The sequence below is a fragment of the Mirounga angustirostris genome, unplaced genomic scaffold (assembly GCF_029215605.1).
Source record: "Mirounga angustirostris isolate CCGP_5_RB_7025 unplaced genomic scaffold, mMirAng1.0.hap1 SCAF_1, whole genome shotgun sequence".
NCBI classification, from domain to species: domain Eukaryota; kingdom Metazoa; phylum Chordata; class Mammalia; order Carnivora; family Phocidae; genus Mirounga; species Mirounga angustirostris.
In genome coordinates, this window is record NW_026991709.1 from 215234243 (window position 1) to 215253932 (window position 19690).

Genomic DNA, 19690 nt, shown 5'->3' on the forward strand with positions numbered 1-19690 from the left:
GGCTCCACAATGCCCAGTGTGGAGCCTACAACCAACCAATCAACCAAATAAAAATAAAAGGGACCACCGACGCCAGCCAGCAGCTGCCCTGCAGGCGGGGCCAGGACGGAAGGTTCTGGACGGCGCTGGTCAGTGCTTGGGCTAGGCCTGTGCATCTCTGCGGCTCACACCCCACCTCGGGAGGGAAGAGGGTCCCACAGAACACCGCAGCCCACTCAGCATGGCTCACGCACGAGTGCTCAGGACTGTGCCCTGCTGGATGGGAAAGCAGAATCCGTGTGGGGGGCACCTAACGGCTGAGCAACACTCCAACCTGCCATGTAAACCAGTGGGAAGACCAGGACGAGCCCTCAGCAACCAAGCAGAAGGCGGGGGCGGCCCAAGGAGGACGGCCAGTCTGTGTGCATGCCCCCACACCAGGTCTCTGACCCTGAGAACCCCACAAGGTGGGGAGCAGTCCCATGTGCTCCCACCCACAGGGGGCTCCGAATCTTGGCTCCACCGTCTGTCTGACACTCTGGCCACCCCGGCATACCCCAGAATGGTGTCTGGGGGCCCACTAAGAGGGGCAGGTTCTAGAAGCCTGGGGCCCAAAGCGGGTGCCTGAGTCCTCGGTGGGCAAAGGAGGGGCCCCTGGGGGAGGGGGGCAGAGCAGGGGGACCAAAGCCCCTGGGCACTTACAGAGTGACCCCAGCTGACCAGATGTCCACCTTAAAGCCAGAGAAGGTGTCCAAGCCATTGGCAATCTCAGGAGGCTGGAATGCTGGGGAGCCCTGGCTCGTCCGGCACGTGTCGTCCTCGGCAAAGGGGTGCAGGGCCTGCAGCAGCAGCAGGCGGCCCTCAGGGAGCAGCCCTGCGGGGCCGCGCCCACCCCCCGTGCTGAATGGCGGGCACCTACCTCAGCCACACCCAGGTCGGAGATCTTGAGCGTACCACCGGTGGTGAGCAGCAGGTTGCCCGGCTTGATGTCCTTGTGCACGATGCCCTGGCTGTGCAGGTACTCCAGGCCGTCTACCAGCTGGCGGAAGTACCTGCGGGGGCGGGACCTCCGTAACCTGCCCCGCTGAGGGTGCCGTCTCGCCCACCGGGGCCCCCTTAGCACAGCAGCCACCTGGGGTCAGCCCGGCAGAACCAAAGACGGGATCCGTGCAAGCGATTCCTGCCCCGCGAGGCCCATGGACCGCTCCAACCTGAGCCACCTGGGGAGGCAGAGGAGGGCTCCCTGGCCCCCAGCGGCTGCCCCCACCCAGGCCGCCCTTCATCACGCTCCCCACGAGCCCAACGGCTGTGCTGGGTCCTCCAATGGGCCTGGCTTCGACGTGACCAGGTCTCCTCCCTGGTAGTGCCCCCCAGGGCCGGGGACGCTTGACCACCCCCCACCCCCCACCCCCAGGAGGGCCAGCTGGCCTGTGGCAGCCCAGGGACTTCTCAGGGACTCCTCAGGGACCAAGAGGTCTCACAGCCTGAGGCAGGGGGCACGCGGGGCAGGTATGCGAAGGGGCTGCAGCAGCTGGGCTGAGCGTGCTGCAGACTGAGCCCCCAAAGCTGAGGCTTAAAACCCACCGGAGCTTTCATTTCACTGGTGATCAGAAAACCTGTTCGAGGGGCACCTGGGTGGTGCAGTCGGTTAACTGTCTGGCTCTTGGTTTCGGCTCAAGTAGTGTTCCCAGGGTCGTGAAATGAAGCCCCACGCTGGGTGCCGCACTCAGCAGGGAGTCTGCTTGAGATTCTCTCTCTCTCTCTCTGTCCCCCCCACCCCACTCTCACTCTCGGGGAAAAAAAAGAGGAGAAAGAAAAGAACCTCATTTGAACATGGGGCTGGATCCTTGAAGCTCATGGGCTGGTGGGCAACCCCGCAGGAGGGAGGGGTGGCCATGGGGCCCCGGTAGCAGGCACTTACCCATGGGCCTGGCACACGGGGAAGCGCTTCTCCGGCACGCTGTCCAGCATCTCCTGCATCCCACACACGCAGTACTCCATCACCATATACGTGCGGTGCTAAGGAAACCATGGATTGGCAGAGACCCCCGCCCCAGGCAGGGCCTAACCCCAGGGAACAGATGGCAGATGCTCGTGGGGAGGGCCTGGGGGAGAGGACCCCTACTGCATCTGATGACTGTATTAACAAAGATAAGCAGGAGCACCCAAAGACAACAAGACAGACCAGAAGGATTACAGGGCCTGCAGGGCATCTCTGCCCCTCCACTGACCCTCCCAGAGTCAATTCTTAGAGATCTGTGGCCGCCTCGTCTGGGCTCAGTGCCCCAGACCCACAAGAAGCCCTCCCCAGGCATTCAACACCCTGAGGAGCTCCAGCCCCACCCCCAGCCCCAGAGGAGGTGAGGAGACAAAGCTTGCAAGACAGGAGGGAGGGGCAGGTGAGACGAGGGCATGCAGACTGATGGGAAACACAGGAGGACAAGGGGCTCCGAGCAGCGGGAAGAGGATGGGGCCTCGGAGCCAGGGGGTGAAGGCCTAGGGGCGGCTGGGCCACACTGGAAGTGGCTGAGTATCTCAGGCCAGCAGGGGAGAAGGACAAAGCCCCCACTGTGTCTCCAGCGGAGGTGGCCACGAGAGCAAGCTGGAGAGGAGCCACGTGCTGGAAACCCCATCACCCCATGCCCAGCACTTCGTGGGAAGGCGGCAGCCCCCCGGCTAGACCTAGGGCCCCCATACGCCTGCTCCCTAGACCTGGAGCTGGCCAGAGCCACACCACCCTGAGGAGGTGGAGCCCATCCCCAGGGAGTAAAGGGCAAAAGCCCAAGGACACTCCCAGGGAAGCATTCCTGCAGAATGATACACTCCCCACCCCACGTCCTACCCCAAACAGAGCGGCCCTGAAGGGCAAGACGGAGGCCTGAATGCCAGAGGCAAGGAGAGCCCTCGCCACGAGGCCCCCCAGACCCAGGGTCACCCAGACCCAGCACTCCCACTCTGGGGCACAGGGTAAAGGGAGGAGCCCAGCATCCACACGAGTGAAGGAAGTCTGAGACACCATGGGGACCCGGCAGGTGACCCGACGGTACCAGGTGCAGAAGGCCAACCACAGACTGGGGCTGGCGCTGCCTCAGGAGCTCCTGGGCCGGCTAGTCTACCAGCCAGAGTCACAGAGGGGCGCGTGGAGGGTCAGGAGACAGCACCCTGAGCCCTACCCCCTACTCCCCTCCAGCGTGGCCCTGACCTGGCGCTCTGGCAGATCAGCTGCCACAAGGATATATTTTCTGCTTCTCTTCATTGTATAACACATCCACCAGCTGGATGACGTTTTTGTGCCGTAGTCTCCTCAGAAGTTGGATTTCCCTAAAGACAGAAAACAGAGGCGTCAGCCGACCCGCCAGTGAGAATGGCTGGTGCCATGTTTGTTCAGAAACCCTGCTCGCTCTGCTTGGTAAGAAGGGAGAGCTCGCCCTCTGGGTGCCGTGCAGAGGACACATCAGGCTCTGAGGCGGGCGGGCACCGGGAGAACCAGGAGAGGCTTCTCTGCTGCCCCTTCCAAGCGAGCAGCTCCATCCAGTGACAGCAACAGGGTCTCCCCCTGAGTCTGGGGGACTTCGACAGGGACAATGCAATCAGGATGCTTTTTAAACATTTTAACGGGGGGTGGCTCAGTTGGTGAAGTGTCAGCCTTCGGCTCAGGTCATGATCCCGGGGTCCTGGGATCGAGCCCCATGTCAGGGCTCCCTGCTCGGCGGGAAGCCTGCTTCTCGCTCTCCCACTCCCCCTGCTTGTTCCCTCTCTCACTGTGTCTCTCTGTCAAATAAATAAATACATAATCTTAAAAAAAATAAACATTTTAATGGAACAGTTTTTCTTTATAAAAGACCACAGCGATGTGGCATAAGGACAGCAGGTCAAGTGTGGAATGAGCACCTACTACGTGCAGGAGCTGGGGCTCAGTTACCCAGGAAGGCCAGGCCACCCCGGCATCCCTGCTGTGCCTCTCTGTAGGAACAAAGCCCCAGGCAACACACCACAGCTGGACCCATGTCTCCACGAGGACTCCCTTCCTCTCCTTCTCCCTGGTACCCCATAGCCCTGCAGGAAGGATGGAGAGCCCTTCCCACGAGAGCCCTGGAGACCTCAGCTGCTGCAGCCCAGGTACGGCGAGAAAGCAGCCCCACCAGCCCCACCAGAATGGCTGCCACGGCAGCCGCCCACCTGGCACCAACCTCGCCCACGGGCCCACGCCCAGCGCCGCCTGCTCCGCAGATGGCCATCTGATGCTTCACCTGTCCAGGGTCTGAGCAGCAGAGAGGCCCACACAGCTAGCAGGTGTTGGGGGAGGGTTTGGTCGAGTTACCAGCAGAAGCAGCAACTCCACAGCAGGTAGGCGCCCGTGACAACTGGAGCACGTCCACACAGAAAGACGCATGAGCATGTTCACGGCAGCATGATCCACAGAAGCCCCGAAGGGGAACAGCCCCAGTGTCCATGGGCAGGCAGACGGGCAAACACATCGTGTCCCCCACACATGGGAGCGTCCCGCAGCTGCAAACAGGAGTGAGGCGCCCACACACGCGGCCCCGGGGACGGACCCCGAGCCCACGACGCTCAGGGAGGGACCCGGACACGGAAGGCCACGCGGGGTGTGCGTCCACGGGGGTGACACGCCCAGAACAGGCTCATCCACGGACGGGAAGGGGGCTCACGGGGGCCAGGGGCTGGGGAGAGCGGGGGAGGTGACAGCTAATGGGGGTGGGGTTGCTTTTGGGGAGATGGAATGTTCTGGAATAAGACAAAGGGGATCCCTAGGAATACACTAAAGCCACCAAATTGTATGATTATGAATAATGTGTCAACAAAGTTTTTTAAGAAGTCCTCACCAGGAAGCCCAAGCATGGGACCTAAGAACAGCTGGGCAGGGGAGGCCCTGTCCTCCTGAGACTGAGGTCACATCCGTCCCGCTGTCCAGGCTCTGGGGGAAGGCTGCCTCTTCCAGGAGGCCCTTCCTGACAGCCACCCCCTCCCAGTGCATGAATCCTGGGCCCGACACCACTCACCCTCCTGGGCGCAGGCCCTCTGTAGGGCCGTGAAGCCTGCACCCCCCAGCAACTATGGCCATACAGCTGCCAGGGCCCCAGACCCACAGCCCGGGAGGCCATCAACTTGCAGAACAAAGACAGCCTCGCGGCCACTTTCCCAGAAACTCACCAACAGAAACCCGTTCCCACCCCTACCAGAGGGCTCCGGGTGCGACAAGACTTCTACTCTGGTTTTCCCTGTTGCTCAGATGGTGCCCTAACCATCTGACTCCTGAGCTCCCGGATGCTGCACACACTTCACTACACACACCGAGTGGGGGTGACTCACAGACCCTGGGGTCGCCCTGGTTTGTCCCCTCTGACGCCTGGGGGGTTACCCTGCTGTCCAGCGTGAGCAGGGGTCAGACCATTATATTTTCCAAACAATTAATGCAGAGTTTGTCCCCCTTGGCCCTGCTGACATTCTGGGCAGGTGACTCTCTGTGGGAGCCTCCTGGGCACTGTGGTGGGGGGGCAGCAGCATCCCTGGCCCTCACCCCCGCGGTGGCAGGAGTAACCCCAGTCCGATGACCACAGACATCTCCAGACATAGCCCAATGTCCTCTGGGGGCGGGACAGTGTCGGGTGAGAGTTCTGCGTAGGATCAAGAAGGTCCCTGATGGGTTGGAGCAGATCCTGGAGCCTCTGGACCAGTGCAAGTCGTCCCTGGAACCCAGGCCCCGCCTTCCTCCCTCGCTCCTTCCTCCACCCCTCCCCCACCCAAACCATCCCATTGCCCTGACTCTCCCGCCCTGCGCCCAGTGCCCAGAGCTCACCTATGACCCAGAGACTCTCCGTGCAATGGCCCGTTACACCCCATTTCCACCTGACAGATGGTGGTGGCAGCAACACCCGTCTCCACGGCCTGGCCCCCAGTCAGCCCCCAGCCAGCGCCCGTGGGCATCACCACCATGTGCTGCCCGGTGGGAGTGCAGAGCAGCGCCTCTCGGAGACCACCGTCCAGCACCTGCTGTCCACCAGTCAGGCCGACACCCACTGAGCCACCTGGTCAGCAGCCAGGCCGGGGAGGCAGCTGCGTGGGCGCCTGTCACGGGTCTGCAGCCAGGGCGGACTCAGCAAAGGCACGGGAGTGAGAAAGCCCCAGAGGAGAAGGCCATCCACACAGGCCGCGAGCTAGATTAGCAAGCCCTGCAGGGCCAGCCTCAGAGACAGCACCCAGCTCCTCTGAGCTCTAGCTTCCTGGGACAGCACACAGGACTGGGAACTGTCCACCCAGCGTCGGAATGAGGCTCCCTGACACGCTGGGACAGCTCAGGTCAGCTGACGGCAGCCCAGGGAGCCAGAGGCTTCCTTGGGCCGTCCACACCAACCTCCCGACCTCAGGGTGCTTTTCTTCTTCATCCAAAGGGATCACTTGAGGTGCAACATAAGTAAAACCATGTGTTGGCGGGGCGCCCAGCCAGCTCAGTCGGTAGAGCGCGGGGCTCTTGACCTCAGGGAGGTGAGTTCAGGCCCCCCACTGGGCGTGCAGCCTACTTAAAAAACTAAATAAAATAAAAATTACAAGGATAAAAACAAAACACACGTGTTGGGACAAGGAGGTCTTTCCTCTATCCAGCTGAATGGCAGCCACCTGTGGAGGCAGGTGCCGAGGAAGCGGGACTGGAGAGTTTACAGCTGAGCTCCACGAGCCTCTGGTGACCCGTGCCGGCGACCACACTTCCAAATTCCCAACACAGCCAGCCAACAAAACTGCACAGCAGCTCTGGGGGCAGGGACCCCACTGCTCTGCATTCTCTTCTCCTGTCTCCCCCTGCGCCCACTGCCGTCAGGATGAATCCACCACCAAATAAACGTTCATCCTCTGTGACAAGTTCATGTCAGGAACTCCAAACCAAGGCAGAGGGCAGCACCCCTTCCTCTGCAACGGAACAGCTCAACACTCCTACTCCATTGCCCGTAAAGCATGTTCTTCAAAAAAAAGGCCCCACTCTAACAGAACCAGGCTGACCCACCACGGGTGTGCTGGACTGCTCATCTGTTTGCTCGGGTAACTGTGATCACAGCGTCGTGTGTAAGCGCGTAAGCCACCTTCTCCACACCAGAAGAGAACGGACACAACGCCAGGCTCTGACAGAAGGGACGGTGGGAGCCATGCGCACTGAACTTCACCAGAGAGAACGCGGGAGGAGGGTGCACCCAGCCACTTGCCCAGTGACCTCCGGGCGTACTAAAGGGTTTCTACCACCTCTGTGTTTTCAATGTCTCCTACAAGTTATATCTCGGGTCCCAAAACAAGAAAAAACAATGTTTAACAAGAAAGGAAAAGCGAGGAGCTCAGCCAGGATGCAGGAAGTGAAGGCAGAGGAAATGGTGCCTTCCGGCCCGCCTCCCGCACAGGGGCTCCGCTCTGCGGTCACTAACAGCCCCCCCCCCCCCCCCCGGCTGCCTGGGACCTGCCCAGGGTTGTTGCCTAACCAAGTGGACTGCTTATTAGTTCACTTGTTGATTAACCACAAGAAAAACTGAATGGGGGTCATAAAGCCATTCAAGCTTACAGAGAAGTACAAAGCTGCCTCCACGGTCAGGTCAGCCCAAAACAAAACACACAGGGACAGGCCCACGGCCACTGCCCTGAGAAGCACCAGCTCCACGCATGCCGGAGTGAGACTGAGCCGCCCAAGGAACTCCCCACAGGTCAGGACCCTGCAGACAAAGAAGGGTCCGCTGGGTGCCCAAGGGGCGGGCCAGGGGCAATGGCAGCCCTGGAGGAGGGACACAGCACGATCCCTCTCACCCTAGCCCCTCTGCTGATGCTTCTAAACATATGACCTGAGGCCCTCAGAGGTCCAGGAAGGAGACTCAAACGAGAAATTGCTAAAAGTGCAGCTCAACACAAATACTTGTCCACACGTCTCCAGCAGCATGACTCATAAAAGTGGATACAACCCAAAGACCCATCAGTGGGTAAACGGACAAACAGAACGTGTCCACCCACACACAGGAGCGTCCCGTGGCCGCGCTGCCCCGGGGACGGACCCCGAGCCCACGACGCTCAGGGAGGGAACCAGACACGGAAGGCCACACGGGGTGTGAGTCCACGTGGGTGACACGTCCGGAACGGGCTCATCTGCGGACGGGAAGGGGGCTCGGGGGGCGGGGGCGGGGGAGAAGGTGGGGAGTGACCGCTGATGGGGGCGGGACGCTCAGGGAGGGACCCGGACACGCAAGGCCACGCGGGGTGTGAGTCCACGTGGGTGACACGTCCAGAGCAGGCTCATCCGCGGACGGGGGGCTGGGGAGAAGGTGGGGAGTGGCCGTTGACGGGGGCGGGGACGCTCAGGGAGGGACCCGGACACGCAAGGCCACGCGGGGTGTGAGGCCACGTGGGTGACACGTCCAGAACAGGCTCATCCGCGGACGGGAAGGGGGCCCGTGGGGGCCGGGGGCTGGAGGGGATGGGGGGTGACCGCTGATGGGGTGGTGTTTCTTTTTGGGGAGCTGAAACGTTCTGCAGTTAGGCAGTGTTGAGTTTCACAACCCAGTTACTGCCAGTGAAATACACCTTGACGCTATGAAGTCTGGTATGTGAGTTACGTATCGATAAAGCTGTTCCAAGAATAAACTACAGTTCGGCCACATGGTGGATCCAGGATAAAGGGCAGCTTCTGCAGCGTTCCATACACTCCCAGGGCTGGCACACGTCCCGACGGCCCCTAGAGCCCAGTGTGGCCCCAAGCTCTACATTTCAGAATCAGCGCCCCACCCACACCCCCGAGAGGGAAAGACCAGACACCAGGGACCTTCACTGCGGGTGAGCTGCCTCACCCTCCTGCTGCCACCTCTGGCGGCCAGCCAGCCTGGGCGCACAGTGGAACCCCTCCCAATATGAGGCGGGGGGAGGGACAGATACCGTAGAGGCCACTTGGGCCAAGAACAAGAGTCGACAAAGTCCAGAGCTCTGATTCGGGACACACTCAAATCCCAACCACTCATTACCCAGATCCAACTATCCGCCAATCACCACAAGGCGGTCCCGGCCTCACTGAGGCCCCAGCCTGGAAACCGGCACCTGCTTACAGAGCTGCCGCCCGTCTGCAGGGGACCCGGTGCTCCTGGTGGTCACTCAGGCGTAGAAGCCAGCTGGACGAGACTGGCCGGGGAGGCTGGGGGGACCGGCAGTCTGGACGTCGCTTATCAAATGTACACATGCTCCCTCTGACCCAAAATCTCCACTTGTGGGACATGCCCTTCAAATACCCTTGCGCTTATCATGGGACCGTGACACAGAGTAATTCACCACCACAGCAAACAGAGCCACCAGCACAAGGTAGGTTAGACCCGGCCATGGAGCCCGGCCACCCCCAACAAGACCACCGTGGAGACCCGACCTGGAAGCCTGACGTTAGAAAAGCAGACTGACTCAGGCACAAGGACAGGGGTCCAAGAAGCACAGCCTGAGGGGCAACAGTGACGGTGACAGTGATCATAGGGTGGTGAGCAACGAGCGATCGATGGAAGAAAACCCCACAGGGAACAATGTCCTGTGACGCAGGAGACTGAAAAGGGAGTTGCGCCGTCCGTGCGTTGTGGAGGGCGCACCTGCTGCCGGCGGCTGTCTTCCCGCCGCTCCCGCGTGGATGCTCAGAGTGCGTGGCCCGTACGGCCGAACGATTCCCTAGCTGCCCTCTGAACTGAGCCGCCTGGGGAGCTCTCCCTGCACAAAACCCTGCCGGCAGGACGCATGGCAGGGGGTCACCCTCGCTGCCCCCGGAGGGAGACTCCACACACACCGTCTTCCCAACTTTTACGGGGTCAGTCCGGGTGATTCTACTGCCTGTTAGAAAAACAAGTACACTGATTTTCCAAAAATGATGGAGAATAAAATTACAGTAATAAAAACGACAGGACATATAAAAGGTGTTTGGACAGATTAAAAAAACAGCCCAAAAGACTTGAAGGGTATGTGGCAGGATGGGTCAGTTCTGAGATCATGAATGATTCTTTTTTTTACTTGAAGCTTTCTGAAACTTTCTTGCTCTACAACAAGAACCTACTAATTTAAAGAATCGCGAAGGACAGAGGGGGCAAGTGCAGGCCCATGGCAGTTCCTGGGAGGAAACCACATGAAGGGGGGACGTCCTGAGCCCCCTCCCAACCTTGGTCACAGACATCATTCTTTAAGAAAAAAGCTTCTGATCCAAGTCGGGACTCCTGACGCTTGTCTGGAAGGTTCCGGACACTTCACTTGGAGAAAAGCTAGTGGAGTTTATTAAGCCTCTCAAAGACAAAGGAGCCTTTCTTCCCTGCAGCCGGCTGGCAAGGCTGGCCGGGGAGCCCGGACCTCCGCTTGCAAGGACACCCCTTTCCTTCCTATGAGAGCCGGGCCCTGAGCTGATGAAATGGGCACAGTGCCCTGCAGCTGTGACACCTAATGCTAATTGCCAAGCCAGCTGGGGACCCCCAACACAGCCTCCCGGGCCTCAATTTCCCCTCAGGTTCTTCGGATGGACACTGCAGGACCGAGCTCCTTGCAGCCCCAACACTGCACACCCAGATGTCTCCACAAGCTCTTGGGGCCCGGACTGACCATCCAGGAAGGCGGAGACTGGGACGCCAGTGTTCCTCAACCCTCCGGTCAGCTTCTGGCCATCTGTGCCTCCCTCGGAGCACAAGGGAACTCCGGGAGGCGGCAACTTTCCTCTAACTTGACCTTGGGTGTGTGCGTTTGTGAGACGCACACTGCGTCTCGTGAATGAGCACCTCCGCAGCATGTGCCCTGCTCCTCGGCAGAGGCGGGCACCTGCCCACCCCAACAACACCCGCCCATCGCAGCGGGGGTCCGCAGACTTCTGGGGCCTGTTTCCAGGGGCAGGATCCAGGAAGCCAGGAAGAAGGAGCTTCTTCCACACATCATGTGAAGGAGCCTCTAGCCACACATCAATTGGTGCTGGAACCCAGCGCGGGCCCTTGAACAGACCTGGGGACTCTGGGAACCTCGGGGTGCTGCTCCCAGGAGGCTGGGGCCTGGGATGCCAGAGCAGCACGGAGCAACATGGCCAGCCAGAACACCTCCATGGACCCGCACTGCCTCCCACGAGCAGAGTTCAACCAGGCAGGAAGAAACCAGCACCCTGCTGTCCGGACGTATCAGGGGATGAGACCTGAGAGGAGCCAGCAGGACAAAGATGGACCCCGGAGATCGGGAGAGGCCTGTTTCCAGGGGCAGGATCCAGGAAGCCAGGAAGAAGGAGCTCACTGCCCCCCAACCTCCAGCGGTGGCAGACCAGCAGCCTGAGGCCACATAACCCCCAGCTGCTTCTTGCTTCATGAGAAAACAGGACTTAGAAGCCAGCAGTTGAGTGGGGATTTCGGACTCGGGGTGAGGGGTCATGTGGACCTCAGGAGGGTGCTGGGTTGCCCCCTGCCTCAGTCTCCCCCAGCACACAGGGGCCCCTGCCCAGTCCTCACAGGTAAGAGACGGGCCCTAGAGCACCCGGCCATCCCTGCTCCACGTCCACAGGCTGGGGCACGAAGACTACAGAGGCCTCAAGATACCGCCCACCTTGCCTTTGGACCACACTGGAAGCCAACTGCTATGACTAGCTGGGGCACCAACACCAGAGCCAGCCCAGTCTTGGTTCTCTGTTCCATCCACAATTCCACCACGCCCAGACCCAAGCCAGCCCAGAGCAAGTGAACAGAGCAAGTGAAAACAGCTCAGCTTATGCGTGAGTGCAGGCTAGGCCAGGAAGGGGGGAGGCGAAAGCGGACAGGGGAGCAGCACTTTCCAGGATGGGCCTGGAGGGAGGGTCAATGCTGGGACGTGCTGGGACGTCCAAGGTCGTCAGTCAGTCCTGCCGCCTGGCCCGTTAGATAAACCCCTTCTTGGAAACTGGAGGCTGGGAGGAGCATGGGCCCAGGCAGGGCGGGGTCCCAGTGGGTGGCAGCCGTAAGGAGGGGTGCCCACTCCTGAACCCAACAAGAGGGGTGGAGACAGGAGTCCCACCATCCTTGGGAGTTGGGAAGACTCCTGCAGGCGGCCTCCAACACCTCTGTGATGCCTGGGCGCTGACACATGCCCGAAGAAGTTTGGGTATAAAGTTAGCCAGGACACAAGCTGATTCCTCTCCCAGGGAGTCACCTGGGCCTGCAGTCACGGATGTGTCTAGCGTCACATCCCGAGTGAGCAAAAAAGGGCTAAGTTACCCCCTGCTGACCGATAAGCCAGCGCAAACAATTATTTTTGGCAACCGCAGGGCTCCCCTCCAACAGGGTAAACAAATCGCATTTCGCAGGGCCCTGGTAACAGCTGCACTCTGCACAGAAAACCCGCTGGTGGCAGCCAGGGCCGTTCAGGAACACAAATTCCCAGGGCCAAATAAACATTGGCTGGTTCCACTGGGCACCTAAATTCTTCGGACAGCTGGGAGGGTGAAAGGGGATGGGTGCATCCCCGCCCCCAAAAAAGGGCTGTGACACCATCATCTGAAGAAAGGGGACACCCAGCTGCAACAAGCCAGCATGACTTCGTCAGAGTCCTTCAGCAGTTCAACAACACTTTCCCTGGCAAGCACCACACGGGAGCTGGCTGGTCACTTCCAAATTTTAAGGAAAAGGAGAAGGCAGGAGGGAAGGCAGGCAGGCAGGTGACCGACCTTGCTGGCTGGCCGCACACTGACCCAGGGAGCCCACACTTACTTCTTGACGTTCGCCTCCCCGTTGGGGATCCTCCGCAACTTCTTCTTCTTGAGGATTTTGACAGCCCTCCTGCACAGCGTCTCTGAGTCCAGCACCTCCTTCACCTTGCCGTAGGACCCCTCCCCCAGCAGGTCTCCCATCAAGTACTTGCCGATGAGCTTGGCCCGCTTGCGCCGGGGCTGATAGATGACTTCCGTGGAGTCGATGCGGTGGATGAACGTGTCCATCCCCACGGACATCAGCTCCCCCTCTGTAAACATGCCCAGCTGCTGCGGGTCGGCCACATCCATCCTGGACCCAACGCCTCCGACTCTCGCCGGCGGTCCCTTACCTATCGCCCCGGGTACGCACGGTTCTTCCTTTTGTCCCCCTGAAATTCCCTTCTCAAAAAAAAAAAAAAAAAAAAAAACCAAACCAAAAATCAACAAAAACGCAAAGAAAGAAAAAAAAAGAGGAAACCCTTCTTCGAAAAGAAACGATTGTACTAGTCGTGAGTTCAAGAGGCGCGCCTGGCCCACAGCGCCGGCACCCGCCGGTGCGGACGGTCGCAAGTCTGGGTGCCCGCCCGCCTCGCAGCTGCGGGTCGGGCCGGCGCACCCACGGGGGCCCGCAGTAGGCCGGTGGGGCTTCCAAGTGCTAGGTCATCCTCCAGGGACTTCAGACCCTCGGACAAGCAGCGGTGCGGCCAAAGCAAGTCTCCTCCAGGACGGGCATTACCAGCGGGCCGCGGCGCGCGCCCCGAGAGGGCCCCGCGGCGGCCGGCCGGCCCCAGGGCCCCAGGCTGCGCAGCCGAGCCTCGCTGGGGGCCGGGCGCGCTGCTGGGGGCGGCTCCCGGCGGGGCCCGCCGTCCTGGGGGCCCGAGGCAGCGGCAGGCGCCTATCCGGACCGCGCGGGGGGCACCGGCGTCCGCCCCCGCCAGCCCCGGGCGCGCGTCGGGGGGCCGGGGGGCTGCCCGGAGCCCTCCCGCCGCGGGGAGCAACTTCCGTCGGAGCCGGCCGCCGCCGGGGCGCCCCCACACCGGCCTGGGACCCCGGAGCGGCCGCCCCCCGCCCCAAACGGCAGCCCGCGCTCGCTCTCGGCCGCGAACGCCGTCGGCCGCGGGCCGCGGGGCGCGGGGCCCCGCAGGGCTGCGGGCGGCTGAGGCGGCGCAGGCCGAAGGCCCGGGCGGGGGGTTCCCGAGGCCGCCGGGGCTCGGACGGCGCGTGCCCCCGCCGCAGCCGCCGCACGTGTGGAGCAGGCGGGGAGGCGCGGGGGCCCAGCCCATGCAAGGCGGCGCGGAGCCGGCCGGCGCCCGCCGCCGCTGCCTCCCGCGCCCCGCCTCAGTCGCGGACACCCCGGGCCGCCTCCCCCTTCCGCGCCCGACACGCCGCCGCCATCTTGTTTACCTCCCGCCCCCGCCCTGCGCCGCCGCGCCGCCGCACGCCCGCCGCGGGGCCCGCCCCTCCCGCCGCCGACGTGCCCGCCCGTTGGCCGAGCCGGGAGGCCCCGCCCCGCGGCCCGCCCCGCCGCCGCTGCCGATTGGGTCGTTTGGACCCAGGCAGGCGCCCAAGCGGGGATTGGTTCGCTCTCGGCCCCGCCCCGGGGGTGGCTACAGCTGGGCTCATTGGCCCGCCGAGGCGCCCGTCACGGGGAGGGGGGGGTTTGGCGGGAAGCGGGCGCGGGGAGGCGAGCTCGCGGTGTTGACCTCGGAGGGGCTCGGGGCTGGGGTCGGAGCCGTGAGCGACAACGGCCACCTGGGAACGGCTGCGGGGCGGGCGGAGCCCTCGTGGGCCGGGGCGCTCGGCTCGGGGCCCCTCAGCCCAGGCCCCCTTCCAGGCGAGGTCAAGGGTCAAAAAGGAGCCCGAGGCCAAGGCTCCTGCGAGTCTGCTCGGCGGGGTCGTGAGCTCGACCCCCGCGTTGGGCGTGGAGATGACTTCAAAGATAAATGGATCCGGGCGCCTGGGTGGCTCAGTTGGTTGGGCGACTGCCTTCGGCTCAGGTCATGATCCTGGAGTCCCGGGATCGAGTCCCGCACTGGGCTCCCTGCTCGGCAGGGGGTCTGCTTCTCCCTCTGACCCTCATGATCTATCTTATTCTCTCTCTCAAATAAATAAATAAAATCTTAAAAAAAAAAAAAAAGATAAATGGATCAAAAAGGAGCCCAGAGCGGCCAATTCCAGGCCATGAGTGCGAAGGGCTGACAAAACCGGGCTCCCCTGCACCAGTCCTGCGCGTTACCTTTCTGCTCCCGAGCGCTCCGTTATGATCTTGCCGGAACAAACTGCTGGTCTTGTGTGAAGCTCCTGATTCGCCACAGCCAAGAAGAGGGAACTTTGGGAGCTGACAGCATCGGATTTGGGCTCCAGGCTGGGGGGTTCTGAGCCCAACACCTGCGAACTCCCTGAAAGTATGTGCGGCATTGCGTATCCCGTGTGCGTGTTGTCGGGGACCGTGAGTTTCATCACAGTCTCGAATGACCCGAGGGGGCGATTGGGGTAGCTTTGAGGGGGAGGGAGGCACAAGCCACACCAGCTGGACCGCAACCCCAAACTCCTCTGCTGAGAAGGAGATCCTAAAGATCAGGGCAGAAGCCAAGGGAGTAGAATAGAAAAAGAACAGGGAAAATCAGTGAAACCCAAGGATTGTTCTTTGAAGAGATTTTGAAAAAAATGACAAAAGTCTAAGCAGATTGACCAAGAAAGAAAGATGACCAACATCAGGAATGAAAGAATGGCTGTCACTACAGACCCCAGAGCGATTAAAAAGGATGACGTACTAGAAACGACTCTATGCCCATAAATTCCAACTCTGCCCATAAATGGAACACCGCCTTAAAAGACGCCAAAATGAAAGCTCGCTCGAGAGGAAATAGATAATCAGCATAGTCTTGTATCAGAGAAAGACCTGTAGTGAAAAAATGTTTCAACAAAGACGATTAAGACCTAGACCTTTCAGTGGTGAATTCCCACCAAACATTTCAGGAAGAGGTATCATTGGTTCTAGATGATCTCTCTCGTAAAACAGAACAGGAGGGCCTGCTGCCCGACTCAAATCCCTCTGGCGCCTTCCATTGCTGTGACTGCTAGCTTACACCCCAAATGCTTGAAATCTGGGTGTCTGTAGGCTTCACATTCCTTCACAGAGCCCACCCCCCTCTCGTGATAGACAGGCCCCACAGAAGGGACTCAGGACATGTTAGGTGACCATTGTAGAAAGAGTCCTTGAAGGCACCATGTCAGCTCAGAAGCCCTCTGGGTCACTCGATGGAGCACAGCCCCAATCAGTTTGATTTCCTTTTCAAAACCTGTCACCATGAGAAATCGTCTCATATACTGCTTTACCCGTTTTTCCTCCGTCTCTGGCACTAGACTGGGAGCTCTCTGGGACCAGGGCTGGATCTGTCTTGGTCACTGCTGTGTCCTCAGCAATGAGAGCTGCGTCATCCATGACGGTACCACTGGCCACGTGTGTCCATTAAGCTCTTATGATGTGGTTGCCCAAACTGAGATGTTCTGTGTGACTACACACAATTTCCAAGGCTTTGCATGAAAAGGTATAAACGTGTACAATACCTTGTTAATGATTTACATTGATTGCAACATGAAATGACAATCTTGAATATGTTAGATAAAAAGAAATATGTTATGAAAATGAACCACTTCACACCCACAGGCATGGCTGTGACAAAAACAATGGACAATAATAAGTGTTGACAAGGGCGCCTGGGTGGCTCAGTCGTTAAGCGTCTGCCTTCGGCTCAGGTCATGATCCCAGGGTCCTGGGATCGAGTCCCACATCAGGCTCCCTGCCTGGCAGGAAGCCTGTTTCTCCCTCTCCCACTCCCCCTGCTTGTGTTCCTGCTCTCTCTGTCTCTGTCAAATAAATAAATAAAATCTTTAAAAAAATAAATAAATAATAAGTGTTGACAAGAATGTGGAGAAACTGGAAATCTGGTGCTTTGGAAAAAAGCCAAAAAGTTAAATACAGTGTTTCCATGTGGCCTGGCTACTCCTATCCTGGGCCTGGGCCCACATGTCCACGTAGAAACTCGTACACTGTGTGTTCACGGCAGCACGATTCACGACAGACAGAAGTGGGAAAAAAAAAAACGAATGTCCACCCACGGGTGAACGGATACACATGACGTGTCCACCACGCACGGGTATGTCCCGCGGCCACGAGCAGGAGCAAGGCGCCCACAGGCGCGGCCCCGGGGACGGACCCCGAGCCCACGACACTCAGGGAGGGAACCAGACACGGAAGCCCACACGGGGTGTGAGTCCACGTGGGTGACACGTCCAGATCAGGCTCGTCCACGGACGGGAAGGGGGCTCGTGGGGGCCGGGGAGAGGGTGGGGATTGACTGCTGATGGAGACGTGGTTGCTTTTGGGGTGATGGAATGTTCTATCACAGGTGAACTGACTGAGGCTTGCAGAGAGGAAACCACCTATCCAGGTCCATGGTGGAGCTGGGACTCTAGGTTATGGGGGTTGGGGAGGCAGGTTATAGTGGGAGACCCCAGGTTATACGTGGAAGCTCTAGGTTGTAGGTGGGGGCCCAGGTTATAGAGGGTCCCAGGTTACAGCCCCTATGTTACAAATAAAGGGCCCCAGGTCACAGGTGGTGGACCTCCGGTTATAGGTGGGAGCCCCAGGCAATAGGACGGAGCCCCAGATTACAGGCTCAAACCCTAACTTACCGGTGGGGGACCCCTGCTATAGGTAGGCAGCCTCAGATTATAAATGGAGTACTCCGGTTTACAGACAGCAGCCCCAGCTTACATATGAGAGCTCCAGGTTATAAATGGTAGCCCCAGATGATAACAGGGGGATCCAGGGAACAGGCAGGGGCCCACCAGCCCCTCCAGGGCTTAGGCCTCGCCTCCACCCTCATCTCTTCCCCACACTCTATCCCTCACACTTCTCTTTTCGCCTGCCCACCCCATGACCCCCCCCAGACACTTGTGCCCAGCTGACCCCCTTGTCCCCCTCCCCCCGCTGACCCTCACACGTCTCCCAGCTCTGATGCCAAGACTCCCCTTGCCCCCTCCCCCAAACCAAGGACAGAGGAAGCCAATGGTCCTTCTGACCAGTCTCCTGGCTGGCTGCTCCATCCCAGATTTCCTTCTGCTCAATGGGTCTCTTCCACATGGGGTTCCTGACCCCAGGCCCACGCCTCCGCATGGACCCAGCTCAGCCCCATGCCCACAGAGTAGGGGCCCCGGGAGGCCGAAGGCGTCCTCGCAAAGTGAGGTTAGCCCCCACTGGGGATACAGCCATGGTTCCAGGTGAGGATGTGGCTGGGAGGGGCAGGGTGTGTGTGTGGGGGCCTTTGTGGCCGCCAGGGGGCAGGCAGAGATTGCAGCCGAGGCCCCCTGACTGTGGCGTGTGTGTGTGTGTGTGTGTGTGTGTGTGTGTGTGTGTGAATGAAACGCTCAGGACCACTCCTGATCCCTCAGGGTGGGGACACCTGGATCATCGCGGTTGTCCCCCCTGTTGGACCTCGTCACACACATGGTCACAGACAGGGCAGGGATGCCTGGAGTCACACATGCTTCCCTGTAAGCCAGGTCCCTCCCGCTTTCCCGGCACTGAGGGCACTGCGGGGTGGGGGCGGGGGTCATCCTCTTTGGGGGTCTTGCACCCTGCGGGCGCTGAGCAGTGTCCCAACCCCCACTCATGTGATGCCAGGAGTGCCCCCAGCCCTGACGACCACAAGCGTCCCCAGACATAAGCTGGTGTCCCCTGGGGGCAGAACTGTTCGGTGTGTGTCTGCTTTAGAGACACACACCGAAGTGCCTATGGATGAAGGGCTAGGATTTTGCTTAAAAATATTCCTAGGCAGAATGTACCAGCTGAAGGATTTGGGAGAAAGTGTCCTGATACAGCCCCTCGTGTTTTTATTTTTTAAGTAAGTTTTATTGGGTTGAGCCTGTGAGTGTTTGGAAATAGGGCTTTTGCTGTTGTTAATCAAATTAAGGATCTTGAGATGAGATCTTCCTAGGTGACTTAGGTTGGCCCTAAATCTAATGACAGCCATCCTTATAAGACACACACACACACACGGAAAATCTGACAGAGAAGACCAGGTACGGATGGAGGTAGAGATGGAGGGTCTCGCGGCCTCAAGCCCGGGGGCGCCTGGAGCCCCCAGAGGCTGGACGAGGCAGGAAGGACCCCAGAGGGAGCGCAGCAAGCCACACCTGGATCTCTGGCTTCTGGGTCCAGAGCTGGGAGACGAGAATTTTTATTGTTTCAAGTCACCCAGTTTGTGACCATTGGTTACAGTCATCCTAGGACATGAACACAGATGCTTATTGAGAATTACTCATTGCAGAGAAATTCACCCTTTTAAGTAGACAGTTCTGTGAATGTTGACAAAAGCATGTAGCTTTTCAATCACCACCATAATCAAGAAATAAAATCTTGGGGCTCCTGGGTGGCTCAGATGGTTAAGCGACTGCCTTCGGCTCGGGGCATGATCCTGGAGTCCCTGGATCGAGTCCCCCATCGGGCTCCCTGCTCGGCAGGGAGTCTGCTTCTCCCTCTGACCCACTTCCCTCTTGTGCTCCCTGTCTCTCATTCTCTCTTTCAAATAAATAAATAAAATCTTTGAAAAAAAGGAAGAAAGAAAGAAAGAAAATCTTGGGGCGCCTGGGTGGCTTCGTCGGTTAAGCGTCTGACTCCTGGTTTCGGCTCAGGTCATGATCTCAGGGTTGGAGGATCGAGCCCCACATTGGCCTCCACGTTCAGTGTGGAGTCAGCTTGTTTCTCTCCCTACACCTCGCCCTGCTTGTGCTCTCCCTCCCTCCCTCTCTCCCTCCCTCTCTCTCTCAAATACATTTTTAAAAAATCCTAAAAATAAAAAAGAAATAATATCTTTTCTTCACTCCCAAAGCCCCCTGACACCCATTTCCTCTGCCCCCAGCCCCTCCCAGGAAAGGATCCGATTTGTCCCTTATGCCTCGGTCTTTTCTGGGCATCGCACACCTGGAATCACGGGGTACGGGGTCAGCGTCTTCACTCAG

General features: G+C 59.6%; 1 protein-coding gene across 6 annotated transcripts in view; it reads right to left on the minus strand.

Annotated features, from left to right (window-relative positions):
- STK11 (serine/threonine kinase 11) overlaps positions 1-13476 on the minus strand; it is a 20992-nt gene extending 7516 nt beyond the window's left edge. For 2 of the 6 annotated variants that reach the window (XR_010405996.1, XM_064573577.1), the window contains exons 1-5: positions 12684-13475; positions 3217-3300; positions 1901-1990; positions 899-1031; positions 682-818 (exon numbers count right to left, since the gene is read on the minus strand). Coding sequence is in view for 4 of the 6 variants with exons in the window: in XM_064573577.1 (XP_064429647.1) it covers positions 682-818; positions 899-1031; positions 1901-1990; positions 3217-3300; positions 12684-12973 (734 nt within the window). In the remaining 2 variants the exon portion in view is untranslated. Of the gene's footprint in view, positions 1-681; positions 819-898; positions 1032-1900; positions 1991-3216; positions 3301-12683 lie in introns of all 6 variants that reach the window. The other 4 variants (XR_010405998.1, XM_045863486.3, XM_064573578.1 and 1 more) reach the window with 4 other exon arrangements.
- Between the last annotated feature and the right edge of the window lie 6214 nt (positions 13477-19690).